The sequence below is a fragment of the Strix aluco genome, chromosome 6 (genome assembly GCF_031877795.1).
Source record: "Strix aluco isolate bStrAlu1 chromosome 6, bStrAlu1.hap1, whole genome shotgun sequence".
Taxonomy (NCBI): domain Eukaryota; kingdom Metazoa; phylum Chordata; class Aves; order Strigiformes; family Strigidae; genus Strix; species Strix aluco.
Genome location: NC_133936.1, coordinates 14,181,941 through 14,201,748, shown reverse-complemented (window position 1 = coordinate 14,201,748; position 19,808 = coordinate 14,181,941). Strand labels below are relative to the sequence as shown.

At 47.7% G+C, this 19,808-nt stretch overlaps 1 protein-coding gene across 1 annotated transcript in view; it reads left to right on the top strand.

Moving 5' to 3' along the window:
- Positions 1 to 19,596, top strand: part of GLI2 (GLI family zinc finger 2) — a 197,249-nt gene extending 177,653 nt beyond the window's left edge. The window contains exons 10-14 of the mRNA XM_074828768.1: positions 1,124 to 1,273; positions 4,964 to 5,128; positions 9,535 to 9,816; positions 12,951 to 13,287; positions 14,347 to 19,596. Coding sequence (XP_074684869.1) covers positions 1,124 to 1,273; positions 4,964 to 5,128; positions 9,535 to 9,816; positions 12,951 to 13,287; positions 14,347 to 16,700 — 3,288 coding nt within the window. The 3' untranslated portion in view covers positions 16,701 to 19,596. The remainder of the gene's footprint in view (positions 1 to 1,123; positions 1,274 to 4,963; positions 5,129 to 9,534; positions 9,817 to 12,950; positions 13,288 to 14,346) is intronic.
- The last annotated feature ends 212 nt before the right edge of the window (positions 19,597 to 19,808 follow it).

Sequence of the window (19,808 nt, the reverse complement as noted above, 5' to 3'; positions counted from 1 at the left end):
GCCACAGCACATGGAACGCTGGGGCTGGATTCGGTAGGGACTATGAAGGTTAGTGACTCTGTTTTAATGCAGTTCTGTGTCCTTGTGCTGCACCACCCCGACAAAATCTGATCCTGAGCCACAATATGTGTGCCTGGCCTTGGCTGGGGGGTTGAAGGCGGGGGCTGGAAAAAAAATCTCAGCGCAAAAAAAAAACCAAACCCAAACCCAAAGTGGTTTATTTTAGGATTTCCTGTCAGTGAATGTCTGCTGAAAACACAGGAGCGAGGACAGGCATTATTTTTGGCAGCAAGACCCCATTCAGAGAGACAAGGCCACCGCAGGAACAGCGTTGCCGACGGGCTGGTCTCTGTCTCTGTTTATTTTCGGCAGGACTTCATCTGCCCTGGGCTGGGAAAAAGCAACCCTCATCTTCCTCCCAGGGTGGATGAAGGCACCGTTCTGGGTCTGGCTTTTCAACATCCCAGCACAGGATTTCACCGACCTGAGCAATTAGCAGTAATTGAGGCTGCTGAGCTTTCCTTGGCGCATAGCTTGCAGATGCTGTCATTTCCTGCCAGCCGCCAGCACTGGAGAGCAGGTGGATGTCTTAGGACCGTCGTATGGGCTGGCGTGCAAGCAGGCTTAGAATCATAGAATTGTAGAATCATTTAGTTGGAAAAGACCTTTAAGATCATCAAGTCTAACCGAGGCTTGTCTCCTCCTCTCCCCCGTCCTCCAGCAGTGCCCTAGCAAAAGTGTCCCAGCTGCGTAAATGTGGCACAGGAGGGTTTGGCAGAGACAGAAATGACACCCAACAGTAGCATCAGGCAGACCCGGAGACACTGAGAGGGCTCTTCTCTCCCTGGCACCATGGGTCCCCGTTACTTTTGCAAACGTCCTGTTTATAGCTTTTTTGGACCCAGTGCCTGGTGTGCTGGGTGTTGAGTGCGTTCTCCTGCAGGCCCCACCAGATCACGGAGCTGGCTCCCATGTCCTGGGTGTTATCTGTGCACCTGGGGCCCAGGTGCAGTGCCTGACCACAGGCACTGGGGAGGGAATGCCTGGCTTTCAGAGCACCCTGCGTGCTTTGCTAGCATCAGCTCTTCCAGAAGTGACCTGCTTCTCCCTTCTCTCCTACCAGCACATCAACAATGATCACATCCATGGGGAGAAGAAGGAGTTTGTCTGCCGCTGGCAGGACTGCACGCGGGAGCAGAAGCCCTTCAAGGCTCAGTACATGTTGGTGGTGCACATGCGGAGGCACACCGGAGAGAAGCCACACAAGTGCACGGTGAGCTGGCAGGGACACATGGTGCATCTCAGCTTGGCAAGTAGGACACTGGACTCTGGTGGTCAGACGAATGTGTGTGCAGACACAGGCATGGCTTCAAGAAGGGCTCTCCCAGGGTACCTGCTAGCACCCAGCTCAGGGCCAGTCCAGCTCTCTGTGTCTGGGTTGTAGCTACTTTCAGGTTACACCCTGGGGACAGGGCAAGTGGTCAAGGAGGGTGGTCGATGTGTTGGTGGGCAAAACTACATTTCCTTGGGGAAAATTTGTTCAGCTCTACCAGAGAGATCCAGAGTGATTTAGGACAAGTCGACCTGAGGTGGAAAACCAACCAATTTAGTTGCTTACATCCAAGAAGGAAATCCAGTAACCCCAATCCAGGAACCACCTAACCTTGGTTGTGTCTAATCCAGCATCACCCAGTACTGCTGCTGGGGCTGCAAGTTTCCCTCACCCAGGTACTCGAGTGTGCACACAAGCTTTCCAGCCTGGGGAGCTGGGCTAACACCTCCTGCCTCTGCTTTCTTAATCCAGAGGTGAGGTCAACTCCTGGGTGCTTAAACCCAAAGAGGAGTTCAGTCCCCAGACTTTCTACATGCAAGCAGCACTGTGCCTAGTGTTAAACATGGCCTGAGGAAGAGCATGGGGTGCTATTTTGTATCTCAGCCCTGTGGGTACAGGCTCATCTAGCACATGGGGGATCTAGGCTCACCTTCTCAACCTTGAGATATTAAAGCCTATATCTGCCCTCACACATGGAGTCTTCCACTGTACTACTGGCAGATGTGGGGCAGCCAAGGATGCCTGATGGGGGGCACAAGAGAGAAGCAAGCTGTGGAGTTTAGTGGCTGTGACCAACTTTTAAGAAAGGAGAGGTGTTCACCATCTCTTTCCACATATGCTTCAGCCCTTTTCCCTCCCAAAGGTCCATCCCTAACTTTTGATATCCTCTGCTCCCTGCCTTCTCCTCCTGTCAGTTTTTCATACCTCCTCCACTGTCAGCATTATGCCATTCCTCTCCCAGAGTCTCAGAGATGAGTGTCTCTTTCTGCTCAACAGATGTCTGAGCCTTCCTCCCATATCTTCCTCCTCTTCTGCTGCATTAGTCACTTCCAGCCCTGCTCCCTCCCAGGCTCTGCCCCAGCTCCTGCTTACAAATATTAGGATATGCATGATTTGCTTGCTGCATGACTCCTTTATCAATCTTCCAGCCCTGTGTTCATTTAATTTAAAGCATAAGCTCCCCAGGGCACAGGGCCATGTCCTTTGTTTTAATCTTCTAAAGCACTTTGCCCAGTTCTAGTGCTTTACCAATCTTCCTTAAAAGTACCAAGGAATATTGATCGTTAGTGTGCTACAAAGTGCGAATGAGGGAAAGTCTAGCCCTGCCCTTGCAGGTAGAGGGACTCAGAAGACAAAAAGCAGCAGGGACTGCCTCCTCTTCAGTGCTGTAATGGAGCAGGAAAAAGCACCACCACACAATCCTGCCTCTTTCAAGCCTCGGTTGTGTCACACTGGAGCAATGCCACGACTGTGTGTGTTTGAGTCTCAGGTCATCCTCTACCTGCTGGAGAACTGCAGTCCCCCCATGTGTGATATGTTGCAGCAACTCTTCCCAAACTGGAGTACCACCGGTTTCCAACTGCCTGGGATACATGGCAGCTCTGCAGACTGTGCCCTTCTGTGGCAGAGCATTCCTTGTCCAAGTCTGGCAGTGATTTTTTAAAGCACCATTTGTTTCAGACAAGAAGTTTGTGGTGTACAGAAAGCTACAGATGAGCCCAATTGCAGCCTGGGATTCGGATAAGAATTATTTCAACAGATGACAGACAGAACTCCCACTGACATAATCAAATCCACGCGTAAGAGTGGGAACAACTGCTTTGAACATGCACAGGCTGCTTTGCTGAGAAGCTCTTATTTGAAAATGTGGCCTCAGTACTTTTGCTCTTAATAACTGCATTTTTGTGTCAGCATCCAGGAAAACCAGAATGGACTCATGAGTTGCCTCATGCTGAGCTCCCTTTGTTGTCCAGCAAGTGGAATGATGTATTTCAATAACCATAAGCAACTTGAGTTGTAAAGGACTCTGCACAGGGCAAGAGAAGAAGGAGGTATACTGTGCTACCTCAAAGTTGCGGCATGTTCTATGGGCCAGATGGACTAATAAAAGTTGTCTGAGGAAGGGGAACTGGATCCATCCCACCCCAACAAAGCTGTGGAAGGAATCAGCTCTTGCAGGATGTTCCTACTGTCCTTAAGTTTGCCTTATGTCCACCATCCCTATGCTAGACCTTAAAGGGAAGCTTAAGTAACCCTATTTCTTTTCCAGTGCAACAAAGTTATATGGGATCAACCTGTGCCTACTTGCTGCATGGGTTTCATGGGCTGCATGTTTGCCTCACTCCGTAGCAGTGCAGGCGAGTTGTATGCCCATGGAGCACAAGGGGACAGGTACTCTTGCTATTGCATGTAGCTGCATTTGGCCTCTGCCTAGAAGGGCGAGATCTCTGGACACAAAGGACCACTCAGCTGCCCACAGGAAAATCAGACACAGCTGTGGCATTACCTGTCCTGCTGTGATACCAGTTTCTTCACTGGCCAAATCTCAGACATAACAATGTGAAGTCCTGTCATATCTGGATTGAACTTGTAGACACGTTTAAGTGATCTGACTAATATACAAAACTTCGTGGCTTGCATACATTACAACAGGAGGGGCTGCTTGTTGAAATTTAAAGTGTGTTTTAAGGTGCTTGCATAGGAAGTGCAGGGCTTTTCAATGCTCCCAGATAAACAGCAAGTGAAGCATTTAGCTAGAATTTGGAAGTGAGCTTTGCATTTCTTAAAGCCTCTTCTGGTGTTTGTAAGTTCCCATTTATTTTGTCAAAGAGCATTTAAGATGGCCTTCTTGGTTTGAGGTGAAATCCTCCCATGCTGTAGACAGGGCAGGTGCAGGGAGAAGCCTCCAGACCAGCCAGAGTGGAGGGTGTCAGGACTTAACATCACCCAAAGCCTCACCATGTCTCCCAAGCTGCTCCTTCTCGTTGTGTGGGCAGCTGGTTTCCTTCCAGGAGGAAGGTTCCTGGCCTGTTTTGTCATCCAAAAATCCATCTGTCTTCAAGATTGAGAGTCTTGGTTTTTAAACTGGTAATGTCAGACAGCCTGACCACAGCATCCTTCAAGAGTAGACCCAAGCTGTAATTTGGGAAACTTCAAAGCTTGCTAGATTTCTGCATGTGTGTTAGAGAATGGTCTGGTATTTCCAACACTGGTGCTAGTGAAGTTGCAAGGCTGGTCAAACCATCAAGAATCCATCAGTTCTTTGGGTGGGAAGGAGAAGGCCTCTGTTTCTGAGTGTGTTAGCTGCAGAGGAATGGCAGGAGGGGCTAAGAAAGCCCTGGGAGGAGTGGAGGGGTGTTCAACCCTGCTGGAAAAAAAGAGTCTTTTGTTGAAATGTCAGGTGGGTACCCAACAAGGAGCAGCACCTTAAATATGACTCAATGCTGAAATTCTCAGCCTGCCTATGGAAGCGAATTCTCCCAACAAAGTGGATGTTGTTCCCTAAAACACAAGTCCTTTAAAGGAAAGGAAAAAAAGAAAGAATGAGAAACAGATGAGAAGGGTTTAGGCAGGGGGAAAATCAAATTTTTCTGGTTAATTAATCACTCCTCTTGTGTTTTTTTATTTTAGTTTGAGGGTTGCTCCAAAGCCTATTCCCGCCTGGAGAACTTAAAGACACACCTGAGGTCCCACACTGGAGAAAAACCCTATGTCTGTGAACACGAAGGCTGCAATAAAGCCTTTTCCAATGCCTCGGACAGAGCCAAGCACCAGAACAGGACGCATTCCAATGAGGTAAGCCTGGGCTCACCACAGCTCAACGGAGGTTTTTTTTTTAATTTTGCTGACAATAAACATACACTTTACACGCTGGACTCATGTAAAAAGAAACCTACTGTAATGAGAGGTTTTTCTTATATTTTAATGGGATTTATTTTGCTGGAGAGCCAGACCACATTAGCTTTATATTTATGAAAGCCATGTTTGAAATCATAAACAGATGTTAAAGTATGCAAACTTTTTAATCGGCTTTGGAAATTAAAGCAAGCATTTTCCAAATTTATAATTTTTAATAGCGCAAATAGGATTGTACAGTTGTGCATGTGGTGTTTAATATTACTGTAGAGTAGACTTGCAGTAGTATAACAGCTACCCTGGATCCTGACGCTGTGAAAATAATACTCCCTCCATCGTTTGATGTACAATGATAGAGCACAATGCAATGCTTTGTTAACCTTGGCTAATTAAGACTCACTATTAGTAGTTGGGGAGCAGAGGAAATTGCCTTTATTGTAACGCATGTGATGGTCTGTTGCAATCAACCACGGCCGACGATTGAAATTTATATTACCACTAATTAGCTGACAGGGGAAGAAAAAACAACACTCCAAAGTTCTAATAGTGTTTGCAGCCATGAAGAATTCAGTCTGTAGCCTAATTTGCAACAGTTAAATATAGGCTATTGGAGAATGGAATGCAATTGCCATGGATGACAGCTTATTAAAGCAATGCTGTGTCTACAAAGGGCTTGTTGGGAGTATTTCTAACTCTGGCATAATATCAGTCAGTGATAACCAAAGCTCTGGAGGTTTCAGAGATTCTGTTGGAGTCAGAATAAGGACTCAAAGTTAGCATGATGCTGAGATGGACCAAATGAATGATCTGGATCCCAGTGTTATTTGAATTGTTTTGGGTATGAACTCAGATGTCAGGATTGTCCTTTACCAGTAAGCCACTTCCCAGCAGGACACAGGTTAAAATTAACCCATATCTGCACTGACACTGGGTAGCTTGGGGTTGGTTTAAGGCTGCACTGAGCTTGAGGCCAGGAGGGACCAACAAGACATGCAACCTCTCATCTGCTCAGCAACCTGCATTCCCAGTAAATGGTGTTTGACTAAAGCTTATTCCCCTGAAAGGTAGGCAGTCATGATCTCAGGTATCACAAATTGCTTGTTTTCCAGCCCTGGATGCTTTCTCTGCTTTCCTCCAGTGCTGGATCAAATGTCCCTTTCATTTTTGCTATTTCCACCTCAAAACCCTACAGTGTTAAGTCACTCTCCATTTTCTTTCTCATAAGCTAAATAAGTTAATCAAGCCACTGAAGATTCCCATTACTGCGGCATTTTTTCCTGTCCTTAAATCAGTTTTGCATCTCTCTTCCATCCTTAAGGATTCTCATGTGGATCAAGACTGCTGGTACAACTTTCAGTGCTGGATACAGACTCAATCTGCCCAGTTTGTGCACACTGAAGCAGTATATGAGCTATTTTTTGCCCATAGATCACTTGAGCTTGGATCCCTAGAGCTTTTCCAGGATCCTTCCTAGGCAGGCCAGAGTTTCCCTTCTGTTGGGCCAGCTGGTGTCCCATATTCCTACATGTGGAATTCTGTCCTTGGCTGTGTTATTAATTGTCATTTCTTTGATGGGTTCAATTTCCCAAGTGATCCAAATTAGAAGTTGTACTGGAGCTGGGATAATTCCTCACTTTGTCTGAGCAGAGCTTGAACACACTTGAAGGTCTGTTCTTTTGGGTTCCCATTGTGCAAGAAGGTGAGGCTGTAGGGCAGGAGCATCCAACTCCTTGTCTATGGCAGACCCTCATGTAATATGCTGACACTTGGCACAGGCTGCATCCAACAACACAAATTAAAGATTCAGATAACAGATAGGGATTTTATCTTCTGCTGTTGCTTCTCCTGGAGGATGCCAAAGCCTTCTCAGGTGCAGAAGCAGCATAGCCACTAATGGAGGATTTGTACCAGACCAGCTGAGCCTTACCACTGGAACTACATGGCACTACATGATCTTACATTTTGTGATCATGCTCACTCTTGAAATGCCATTCAACTCTCCTTGATGCAACACAAGCATACCCCAATATTTGTGGGAGATCTGTAGGCTGCACATAATGGCTCTCTGGGCCATATGTTTGACACCCTCTTTTTGAGGAACATATGACATGATCCTTTGCAACAGATGACAGCCCTCAGGGCAAAGCTCATTGCACTGGGCAGCAGGCCCAGGTGGGGGTCCTTCAACTAGCCATGGCCAGTGGGTTAGCAAACTGCACTGAGACCTTGGCTCACAAAACCACATGGATGCAAAGCAGAAGTCTGTGGCTGTGAATATTTGCCATTACCCATTGGTAACTCTACTGTGGTTCCTAGCTACCTACTAAATATTTTCCTCTGCTTGCACTGTTTACTTGGGATACACCACAGTTTCAGAGTTAGTCATCCATGTCTCCTCTAAGGGGGAAGTTCCAGGTTCCCTGTATTTGTCTCAGTCATTGTGTGAAAGGATGTAGGTGCATGGTCCAAACATGCTGAAGTTCAAGGCTGGGGATATATTACCACACTGGCTTTTGTTCGATTGCTGAAATGTCACATACACTATTTCATTTTAAACTTTCAGTGACTATTTGAATCCCTTCAGGGGATGCCTTCAAAGTTATTCCTGGGAAAAGGGCTTTCATCCTGTGACCGCTCTTCAGTGCACACACAAAAGAGTGGCACGAGTTCACGGCCAGCCAGAGACTCAGAGTGACGCTTTCTCCATTTCAAGCTAAACAAGGGTAAAATGCAGAAATTCAGTTCTGCTGAGTGCCTGGGGAGTTCTCCAGTTCTCCCACCCTAAAGAGTATCATGCTGTATGTGTATGGGAGTAGAAGGGAGGCATCTGAAATACCTAAATTGTTGAATTCACTAGGGCATACACTTCATTAGATGTCAGAATCTGGATAACCCAGGGGATATATGAAGGCATGCCAACAAACAGCAGTTGTGCTCGGTTCAGTTGTAGGAAGTATGGCCTGATGAAGAGGATGGTTGCACCCCATTAGGTGGAGTGTCTGCTGGCCAAGCAACAGTGATGGTGTTACTCTAATTACTGGTGTCTGAAAAATCAGAACTATTGGGCCTAAAGGATATTTTTAAAAATCCTTGAACTGTTTTATGTAGGGTTTTTTAGCATGTGTGGTGGAGATTCTGTTCTTTAGAATAGGTTTTAATAGCAGCAATATTTCCATAATGCCTCTTCCAAAAGGCTGCATAAGATTTATAAACAAACTATTTTACTTTTTGTGCTTTGGTTTACCCAGCTTTAAAATACATTGAATATTTACCTCAGTGGGGTGTTATGAGAATTTAGTTTGTTCAAAGTGATGTGCCAAGATCAGTCAGGAAGCATGCTTTTGAATAAAAAACAGACTTTCAGTGTTTTTCATGTGATGATGCTGGCTTTTGCAAAGAATATATACTCCTTTGTATTTTTTCACTTAAGCTTCTGGACAAAATTATAAAACAGATTAAAAAAAGAGTAAGAATGGTCATTTTGGGTAGCCTTCAAACAACATGTATCTGGGTTTTTTCATGGATCTATCCTAGGGCGTTGGCAGAAAAATACTTAGTGTAGCTGTGAGGCTGAAAGCGGAACTTGTGATGAATTCAGAGCTTCCAGCGCAACAGCACCAGCTCAAACAACTGCAGCGCTAATACACTTTGGAATTGGAAACTCAATAAAAAAAAAAGTTAGAAGAGGAAAAGTATCTGTTTGCTGACTTCTGTTTTCAGAAGCATGGCTTCAGCCTTGTTTTCCTGTGGCAATCAATGATTCATGAATTCGGGACTAGAGTGCTATCGTCTGAAAAAAAACATTGCATGCCTGTGGTTTGTTTTGCACAATAACAGATTTCAAGGTGACAGGTGCTGGAGTAGTATGATGGATTGGGTAGGGTGAATCCAGTCTGGCTTGGTTTCACTGGAATTCCATCAGCCAGAAGGTCTCAGACATTTTCTCGGTGTAGACCCCACCTTAGCAGAGAGAATGTGTTATGGCCAGTCCCCTACATCACCTCCCTCCCATCCGTAATCAGGAAACATTCCTGTGGCCACCCGAGCAAATACATACATGGAAAAGTAATATTAGGAAAGTATTTCATGAATTCTTAGCTGTCTTTTAATCCAGAAACTGAAAACAAGGAGTTTAGCCAACAGCAAATGACTAGCCAGGTCTGTGTGGATCAGCAGCAGCCCATATATCACATCTTAGAGATCTCAGTCTTTCAGAACCCTGTGGAGCAGATGCTTCATATTTTGCTGCCAACCACTATGCTCATTGTATTTTCTTGGCTAATACACTGTACCTGGAATATTTGGGCTTGTTCTAAGTATAACCCAAGATTTTCTTGTATTGACAGAAACCCTACGTCTGTAAAATACCTGGCTGCACGAAGCGATACACAGACCCTAGTTCCCTCAGGAAACACGTCAAGACCGTGCACGGGCCTGATGCCCACGTCACGAAGAAGCAGCGCAACGATGTTCACCCGAGGCCACCCCCGCTCAAGGAAAATGGGGACAATGAGGCAAGCGCCAAACAGAGCAGCAAGATTTCAGAGGAGAGCCCCGAGGCCAACAGCACCACAAGGAGCATGGAGGATTGCTTACAAGTCAAAACGATAAAAACAGAGAATTCTGTGGTAAGAGCAGTAGCTCTTGGCAGAAATGATGCGGCCCCTAATTTCTCTGACGCAATGGGGGCGTGAAGCATTTGCATGCCATTTACTTCTCTGGGCACTTGCCCTTTACCTGCCAACACCCTAGAGTTCAAGTCCAAAGATGAAGCTGCAGGTCAGGGCACAGTCCAGTACATTTTGCACCTTCCTACCCAGCATCACAAATTCCCACCCTCAGTAGTCATGGGAGCCACATGATTCCCAGTGTTGAGCTTGGCCTTCCTGTGCTGTGAAAGTAGGTAAAACTCAGAGTGTTGTGGTTAAATGAGCTTTACCTACCTCATCAATTTAAACTGAGCAACAACCATAGGGCAGAGATTGATGAATGCTTCTTGAAGCAGAAGTCCTGGTTTAAGCAATCCCTTTTCTCCTCCTCCCTGCACCCTTCACTGTTTTTCTTTCCAGGCTGCTGCTGCACAGCAGTTTTGCTGGCACAACTCTTGTGGGCTGTCTCATGAAGCCAGTGGGGATAAAAGTAGCTGGTTTATTTTTGTTGGGTGTCTTAAGCAAGCTCAATTCCTCAGTCCTGTCTACCATACACAGAAGCACAGAATTGCTGGGGTTGGCAGGGACCTCTTGAGATCATCTAGTCCAACCTTCCTGCTCAATCAAGGAGGGCTAGAACAGATTGCTCAGGAGTACACGAGTTCAATACATGACCCTCAGCTGCCACAGAAACTTGTCGTAGGATGATGGGGCAGGGGAGCGAAACCAGGAATAAACATAGGACTGATGCTGTGGACCACAGAGTACGGGCTTGCAGTCAACCATGATCACGCTTTACAGCACCATGAGTGGCCTCGAGCTGAAGCAAAGACCAGTCTTCTGGCCATTACAGCAACTCCACACCAGGCAGTAGTGTGGTCGATGGTGCTAACGAGGTGTATACAGTGATGGGCCCAAACACATTGAAGCCTCTTCCACCCCACGCAGAAAGCTCACCTGCTCCTCAGCACACCGCTGCTGGTGGAGGAGACAGAGCATTGCAACACATGAGTCACTTTTGCCTTTTGATGTTTCTCTTCACCTTCATACCCAAAGTTCTGGTCTGCTGCACCAGCTCAGAGTGGGGCAGCGTATGGGGTGGATACAGCAAAAAAGACCTTCACCTGCAAAGGAGTGTGTTCACATAGTCCCCAGACTTCTCACTAGAGCTGAAAGGACTTTGAGCTCCAAAATATATATTTTCTTGATTTGAATCCAGGCAAAAAGATTGTTATTCCTATGAAACAACATGCCCTGGAGCTACAAAGATTTTCTAAAAAAAAGTTAAGGGATGAGTTGTTGGACAAATTACTAATGATCAGCATGTTTCAGTTAGGAAAGAATTGAGTATTTTCATATCCAAAATGTCTAATTGACTAAAGGAACAGTTTTACTGTGATGAGGCTCTGTACTCGGTTACAAAAACTGAGTGTGAGAACCACTGGACAGAATGACCTCTCTCCAATACTCTTCCTCCGTGTGTTTTGTTTGGGTTTTTTTATGAAAACACAGACACAATCATGGCTCCCCACCCCGTTTCTCCCGAAGGTGTGGGGTTGTTTTCCTAGGGCTCTGTGCTCCCAGGGTCAGCCAAGCCGTTTCGCTGGCGGCAAGGCCGTGGGTCAGATGTTCCTCTCTGCTCTCCCCATCCAGCACTGTGTACTTCACTCGTGCACGTCTAACGGGCAGCATCTGACCTGGCGGGCCCACATCCAACTCCTGCTTCCTGGTTAAGGTCAGGGTGGTGGGAGGGGCGACACGCTTCATTTGTTCCCATCACTCCAAGGCCCCCTGTTTTGACCTATCTTTGGGTCTCATCCCAAACCCGTGGAGACGGGTGGGAAGTCTCTTTTAGGGGTTTTTAACTGGGCCCCCAAAGAGGGAAGGCAGGGAAAATGGGGTACGGGAGAGGGGCAGATGTTGGTAATTTGAATTGTATTCTGCACTCCCGTTTTCCTCCTTTTACTAACATGGTCCTTTCTGTTAATGATGTCTTTGTCCTAACAACCTGTTCTTTATTCCCACTTACCCTTCCTTACTCTACCTTCCTAAGGACAGTCGGTACTAAGGTGAGCAAAAGTAATCCTTTATATTAAAATAACTGTATAAAGCATGCCCTCCTGCAGACCTCCTGTCTCCAGCTAACCCCCGAGGGGTGAAGAGGGAGGCCTGTGGAGTGATGGGGAGGGACAGGGGATGTTTGCTTGAGTGCAGAAAGGGGGAGGACACAGTGCCCAAGGATTCCCTTTGCTGCCTTTCTCCCAGCATCACAACTTGCTATTAAATCCTGGGATTGCAGTATCTATCATCCCAATTGAAGGGCTATGAGACCATCAGAGCCAGTCAGCCCTACCCATGAGGGCTGCTACAGAGCAAAGTAAAACACAGCATCACCCTGCACTCCCACTTTGGCCTGAGGCAAAGCACATTGCCTTTTCAGCACTCCCATTTTTTCTGGAGCTTGGGCCTCAAGCAGAGAAGACAGGCATCCTGTCTGGTAGCAGCAACAGCTACCTCAGAGCAAGTTCAGACCATTTAGTGTCTGCTGCAAATAAACTACTCAATGTGAAATGCAATTCCTAATGTAAATAAAATAAATATTTATGGTGCTTATCTGCCTTATCTGCAAGTGGGAGTTTGCAAACACTGAACCAGGTTTTTATCTGGCTGGGAAGTTTGTCAGCTACCCTAATTATATGTTGGGGTATTTAAAAGACAGAAACACGTTGTGTCTGAAATACTTAGGTCTTGATCCTATGTTAGATAAGCCAGTGCTTGCTGCAATATACCTTGCACAACCAGGTAACGTGCTGCTTTTCTTCGAGAAGCATCTGTCCTTAATCTTTTGGAGGAACAGCATTTGGTTTCTCTCCATCTTCCAGTTGAACCCAACACAGGTTTTCCAACTGTGGGTTTCTGTCCTGCCCTTTTCCCCCAGGGAAGGTGCCCCTGACCTCTGGTAGAGCTGAAATCCTGCAGCAGGGAAGTGTAACAAGAGAGGGGAGACTCTGGTATAGGGTCAAACATGTGCAGCCTGCTGGGGATGTAGGGCTCCTGGTTTCTTTCCATTCATGTTTCTACCTGCCCAACTCTTCCTCTTTTCCTTCCCCAAGATGTGTCAGTCCAGTCCTGGTGGCCAGTCGTCATGCAGCAGTGAGCCATCACCCCTTGGCAGCACCAACAACAATGACAGTGGAGTAGAAATGAACATGCACAGCGGGGGAAGTCTGGGAGATCTGACGACGTTGGATGACAACGCTCCTGTTGTGGACTCAACGGTCTCATCTGGTAATTCGACAGTCAGCCTGCAGCTAAGGAAACACATGACGACGATGCAACGACTTGAACAGCTCAAGAAAGAGAAACTCAAGACAGTTAAGGATTCCTGCTCATGGGTGAGCCCAGCTCCACAAGCCAGAAACACCAAGCTGCCTCCCATCTCAGGAAACAGTAAGTCCTGGGCCTGGGCCACGTTCTGTCAGAACCCTCCAGAGTTTGGCTCTGGTTTCATAACCAAGAGTCTGCCCTGGAGGAGGATCATTTCTTATTACCTCTGAGTCAGCCCTTGCTGGATAGAGATGTCAGGTAAAATGGAGAACTTGGGTGTAAACACAGCTATCTGGTGATGTGCAACAGAAACCCAGACACTCAGTGCTACAGAGCTGGGAAGGGGGGCAGAGGTGTTGGTGTCCTTGTTTCTGGGCTTGCCCAGGACCCAGCCACAGCTGTCCTCACTGTCCCAGTGGCAGACACAAGACTGCTTGGGTTTGTTCCATCAGTAACAGTTCCCCAAGGGCTAATGTGCCTCCTGGGAGACTGCTGGAGTACAGCAGCAATCCAGACAAGCCCTCCATCCTTGATCTTTCTCTGACAGGCCTTTTGACACTTTGAGAGCTCCTGGCTATTGCCTACAGCTTCGTATGCTAGTTTCCCACTGGCTGGGGATTCCTGGTAAAGGCATCTTTATGATCCCTTCAGTGCTCCTCTAACTTTGCCAAGAAGTCCCAAGGCATAGGGCCTGGGCTATACTTAAATCTCAGGGCTTAGTATACTGGAACTTCTTGGTTTATTCTGGGAAGAGCTTTTGAGTGTCAGCTTTTGGGCTCTCAGCCTCCTATCCATGACTGCTGTGCATCTGTCCCAGTGGGCAGCTGTGGCTGTGGCTACATGCTGTCCCCATGGCACTGTTCACACCAGTCCTACATTTTTCCTACTAAGAGAAGCCCATGTGGAGGCACTTCCTCAGCAGCTGAGTATCAGCAGGGTACACGTTGCAAAGACTGCAGCAGGGACTTCTTGTCTTCTCTCCCCAGCCTTCTTGCCCTTTGTGCAGGGACACAGAGCTGGAGATGAAGCTTGGAATTCACTGGCAGCAAATGCAATTCCACTATCGTTCCCATAAAATATTTGGGGGTGGCTTTCTGTGTCAGTATTCTGGCACCAAGAACACTACCAAGTGGAATTTCTCACCTAACTAAACCTTTTTCTTCCCTGCAACCTTTCTCCTAGGCTCTATTCTAGAAAATAGTGGTGGTTCTTCTGCTACGCTGCCTAATCCCAGAATAATGGAGCTGTCTGTCAATGAGGTTACGATGCTGAACCAACTCAACGAGCGCCGTGATAGTACAACAAGCACTATCAGCTCCGCCTACACTGTCAGCCGCAGATCATCAGGGATCTCCCCATACTTCTCCAGCCGCCGTTCCAGCGAGGCTTCACAGCTCGGGCACCGTCCCAATAACACGAGCTCTGCTGACTCCTACGACCCGATTTCAACGGACGCCTCCCGTCGGTCAAGCGAGGTGAGCCAGTGCAGCGGGATGCCAGGTCTGCTGAACCTCACGCCAGCTCAGCACTACAGGCTGAAAGCCAAGTACGCTGCTGCCACGGGGGGCCCTCCTCCGACTCCCCTGCCAAACATGGAGAGGATGACCCTGAAGAACAGGATCTCACTGATGGATGGACCAGATCCCACCTTGCCCTCCATCCGCCTCCCGCCAGGCCCCAGGCGTTGCAGTGATGGTAACACCTATGGCTACCCATCAGCTGCAGCATTTCCCCACGAGGTGCCAGGCAACTGCACGAGACGGGCGAGCGACCCAGTGAGGAGACCTGCTGGAGACCCCCAGGCCCTCCCACGAGTTCACCGCTTCAACAGCACCAACAACATGAACCCCTTCCATACTCCGCACCCAGCAGACAGGAGGAATTTTGGCCTCCAGAGCTACGGGCGCTCAGATGGGAGCCTCCCCCGGCACACCTACTCACCCCGGCCACTGAGCATCAGTGAAAATATCGCCATGGAAGCCATGCCTGGGGAAGTGGAGGCGCCGGTCGGAGATGATGACATTATGCTGCCAGATGACGTGGTGCAGTACCTCAAATCCCAGAGCAATGGGACAGCGGCCGAGAGCACTTCCATGGGGTACAACAATGAGATGCAGAGCTTCCAGGGAAGTGGGAAGCTGCAGCCTCCAGCCTTACCCAACCAACGCAGGATGGCAGTGGCCGAGGCAAGCATGAGCCACTTGGGACCCATGATGGCAGAATGTCCCATGAGCTTTGATGCTTCCTCAGACATGAATAAAAATAACATGCCTGTCCAGTGGAACGAAGTCAGCTCGGGTACGGTAGATATCATGTCCAATCAGTCGAAGCAGCAGTTTTCACAAGGGAACTTAGCAGTGGTCCAGCAGAAGCAGAACTTTGGTCAGTACCAGAACTACAACCAGCAGCAGATGCAGCTGCCGGAGAACAGTATGAACGTAACACAGCAGAGCTTTATGCAAAGAAATGTGGGCATGGATGGGCAGAGGCTAAACTGTATGCAGCTGCGGCAGCAGCCGATGAGCCTAGGCCCCAGTATGAACCCCGATCTGGGCTTACACACAGGGTATAACCAACCTCATCAGATGCTGAGCACCAGTGCAATCAGTGGCAACCCAAATCAGATCTCTCCTTCTTGTAGCAGCATGGCAACAAAGTCCGGACCCCACCTTCATCCTCAGCAGATGGACATGGCGACTGACCCTTCTTTAATGGTCAGCAACAACAGTGAGCGCACGATGCTGGGCCAGGTCATGCACGAACCGAGTCAGAACTACTCATCTCAGCCGACCCATCTGAACTTCCCCATGGCTCAGGAGGCATTTCATCAGCCCATCATGACCTCCAACCAGCCCAGCTTTGAGCCTCAGCAGAGCATGATGGGCTCAGCCACACAGGCGTATCCAGCCGGCATGGTCCAGCCTCGTCCTCCCCCCGAGCCAAGCCCAGCCAGCAGACCCCGAGGCCTCCGCACCATCCAGCAGCTGGGCTACATGAGAACTCCCCACCCTACAAACACCACCAGCCCGGGCCAGGAGGCGGCAGAGGCCATGCACAAAAGAACCAGCGACATGTTGCCAGGACCAGCCCAGCAGTGCGCAGACGGCACAAGGGAAAACAATTTGATGTACTATTATGGTCAAATCCACATGTATGAACAGAACAGCAGCTTCGATAATCACGCGGACTGCCGGGTCAGACAGCAGCAGTGTGCGCTGAACAGCAAGCCGGCCGCTCTGCCTTCTCCGGGCACAAACCAGGTGTCCAGCACAGTGGACTCGCAAGGTCTTGAGCCGCCCCAGATAGATTTTGATGCCATCATGGACGATGGGGACCATTCAAGCCTGATGTCAGGAACCCTGAGCCCCAGCATCCTGCAGAACCTCTCCCAGAACTCCTCTCGCCTGACGACTCCACGAAACTCTCTGACACTGCCCACCATACCCGCGGGAATAAGCAATATGGCAATAGGCGATATGAGCTCCATGCTAACCACACTGGCGGAAGAGAGTAAATTTCTAAACATGATGTCATAACAGTAAAAGCACAAAGCCTTAGCACGATCCAAGGGGCTCTGCGTGAAGCAGTTTTATGAATGTGCTTTTCAAAAATAATCTGTTTCAATAGAGTAGATTTTTTTTATAAGTATTAAATACATTAAAGGGATTCAAAATGAAAATTTTAAAAAGTCTCTGTACAGAATTATGTAAACTATATCCAGGCAGTTCAGCACCGCAAGGGTGCACCTCTAGTATTACTTTTTGGCTTGGTTTCCCAGAGCACTGAACGGTATCACCACCAAGCTAGGAGACAGCATGAGCGTGGTTAGAGATGAAACCCTTCCTCCCCAGCAGCCCTGTAAATAGCACTCCCCATCATTTTCCGTTAGTTACATTTGCAAAAATTCCGTTTTCAACCAGCCCCAGAAAGAAACGGGAGGATGCAGTTTTGATCAGAATAAAAGCCATACTATGTATTCTGCTCTGATGAGTGTAGGGTTTAGTTACGTCTCCAAACAAGCCCTCTGCCAGCAGTATTGTTTTATACCATAAATACCTTTATACCTTGCAAAGAGCATTGATTCCAAATGGCTTCTCAGCAAAGTGCCTTACCATGCTTTCGTGTTAAGTAGCCAAGGCCTCTCTTCCTTTAAAAATCAAATATAGTGTATTGCCAGAAGCATATATAAAATGTACATTTATAAAAACATAGTGGTGTTTCTGAGAAAACATTGGAAAGACACATTGATGAGACACATAAAAGGTGAATGCACACTTTGATCAGATGTGTTTACAACATGGTTTATATCATGTGCAGAGTGGAGCAGAGGCCTGCGAACAGCAATCATTGGGAAATAATCCCCCGTGGCAGGAAGGCTCCGGCGTGCAGACTGACACACACGCATAACTTTGCGCCCTCTGAGCACAGTGACTTTCTGCGGGGGCCCCGCATGCATCTTTAATGTCAGATCTCTGAAGCACGCATTACCATATCCCTGTGCAGCTTTGTAATGGCTTTGCTTTCTGTTGGGTTTTCAATGCTGAGGTGCTCACATACAAAAGTGATGGTGATGAAGAGAGTTTTATGATTGTTTCAGCCCAGTCTGCACTGTGGTAGCACTGTGGGACCTGGTTTAGCTGGCCACGGTTCATCTGTGTAATATACTCCATGCAGGGCTCTACCTGGGCTCTGTGCACACAACAGGCATGTGGCTGCGCTGATGGGAGGCCAAGCATGAGCTAATATACCCTGCCCCACAAGGAGGCTTGTTGGCATGCACCCAGTGCTACGTTAACGTGTCCGACAGCTTTGGTCAGCATGAAAAGAGCTGCTGTATCCAAAAAACATACCGTGGAGAACCCGGGGCGTTATTTTGGCTAGTGCTTTGTGCTACAGTGTATAGCTACTCTTTGTACTCAGCCTCGTTCAGTTCAGCACTGCACCTGCAGTCTACAGCATAGGCAAACATCTGGATAGTCTCAAAACAGGTATTTGAGTCAAAATACTACTCGGTCAGTGAGAATCTCTTGGAAATGTCCTTGGGGAAAAAGATGGGACGAACAGGGCCTCCCAAAGCCAAATCCTCCACCAAAATATAACTGCTTGTAATAATGATCAGCTGTTTCCAGGCCAGTCCCACCTGGCACTGAAGTTAATCTTGGTTGCATTATTTATTTTGCTGTCATTAGACAAAAGGGTAGAAGTGGTGGGGTACATGTACTTGGGCAGGAGGCCTTGCTTAACTTCTCACTGCATTGGACAAGGACAACTCTCCTCTTCCTGCTCTCATAGCATCAGACACTTTGTACCCCATATGTTGAAGGCCAGGGGACAAGTGTGACAGCCCTGCCAGGTTCTCATGGTTTGACTGGACAAGCATCTGCAGAGCTTCGCTCTCTCCTTGCCGTCTCCCCTCTCCCCCTCATATTGCTGTGATGTTCTCACTCGCATCTGACTTCATCCCCTGCACGGGACAGGGACAGCTCTATAAAGGGGCTTTTTGGTGTCCCTGCTTTCCTTTTGCACAAATCAATGTCAGGCTCACTGTTCCCGGCATGACCAGGGGCTAGCATGAAAATGCCACGTGTTACCTCCAGGCAAACTTTGCAGTATCAGATACACCAGCAGCCGTGCTTGGCAGCAGTGGGTCGGGACAGTGCTGCTGCCAGGTAGCCCTGGGTATGGCTGGTGCAGGGAAGTGCTGCTCAGCATCCTGCAGTCTCACCCATCCTCATCCCAGATGCAGAGGGTGCGCACAGGATGCTCTCACCCTCGCCCTTCAGCCCTCGAGGCCCCCATGACTCCTGCTGATGCCCAGAGTGCATGAGGACAGGAAAGCAAAGCAAGGTGCCTGGCTGCTTATTTGTGTCTCCTGTGAAAGTTGTGTTTAAAGGGATTGTTTTATAGTCCGCTGTATATATTCTCCTGCAGTTACTGACCTTGCCCTTGCCTTTGCATTTATGAAAAGAGGGCAGTACATATTTTAGGACATTGTATGTTGTCCTGGACACTTGGAGTACAACTGGGCATCCCTTGTGCTGAGATGGATCAAGCTTTCGTGTGTCCTTCAACTGCTAATCTGATCTTTTTCGACAGCTGCATAGGGCAACGATGGCTACTGAGTCCCTCTTCACAGATATCTCATTAGCAAAAGATCAAATACAAAAGCAAAACCAAATCTCCAATGACTTGAGATTTCTCAGACTTTCCAGTGGTGGTCTTCCTTCATTTACTGAAAAAGTATTATAATAACCATTCCAACACTGTATATATTATGTATAGAAGACATCATTACTAAAAGTACTGTAGGTGAATTGTTCTGTCAAATTTATATCTTAAGAACATTTTTAGCTGTTTTCTACATCATAAGAACGGAGGTAACATGCTGAACCTGTATATAAACCTTTTGTACATTAAAAAGTAATTTTTTTCATAATTCCTTGTGCCTGTATTTATTGCTTTTTATTGGTAATGGTGGTTGGTCATGGTCTGTCACATTTGGTTGGACTCTGGTGGTGCTTAGGAACAGCTGGTGAGGAGCTGGATGGGCCTGGTGTGTGAGTCACTGCATTGATGTGCAGTGGTCTTGCCTTGAAAAGCTTCCAGTCAACAATGGAATGGAGGTGGCAGAAAGAGAGGCAGAG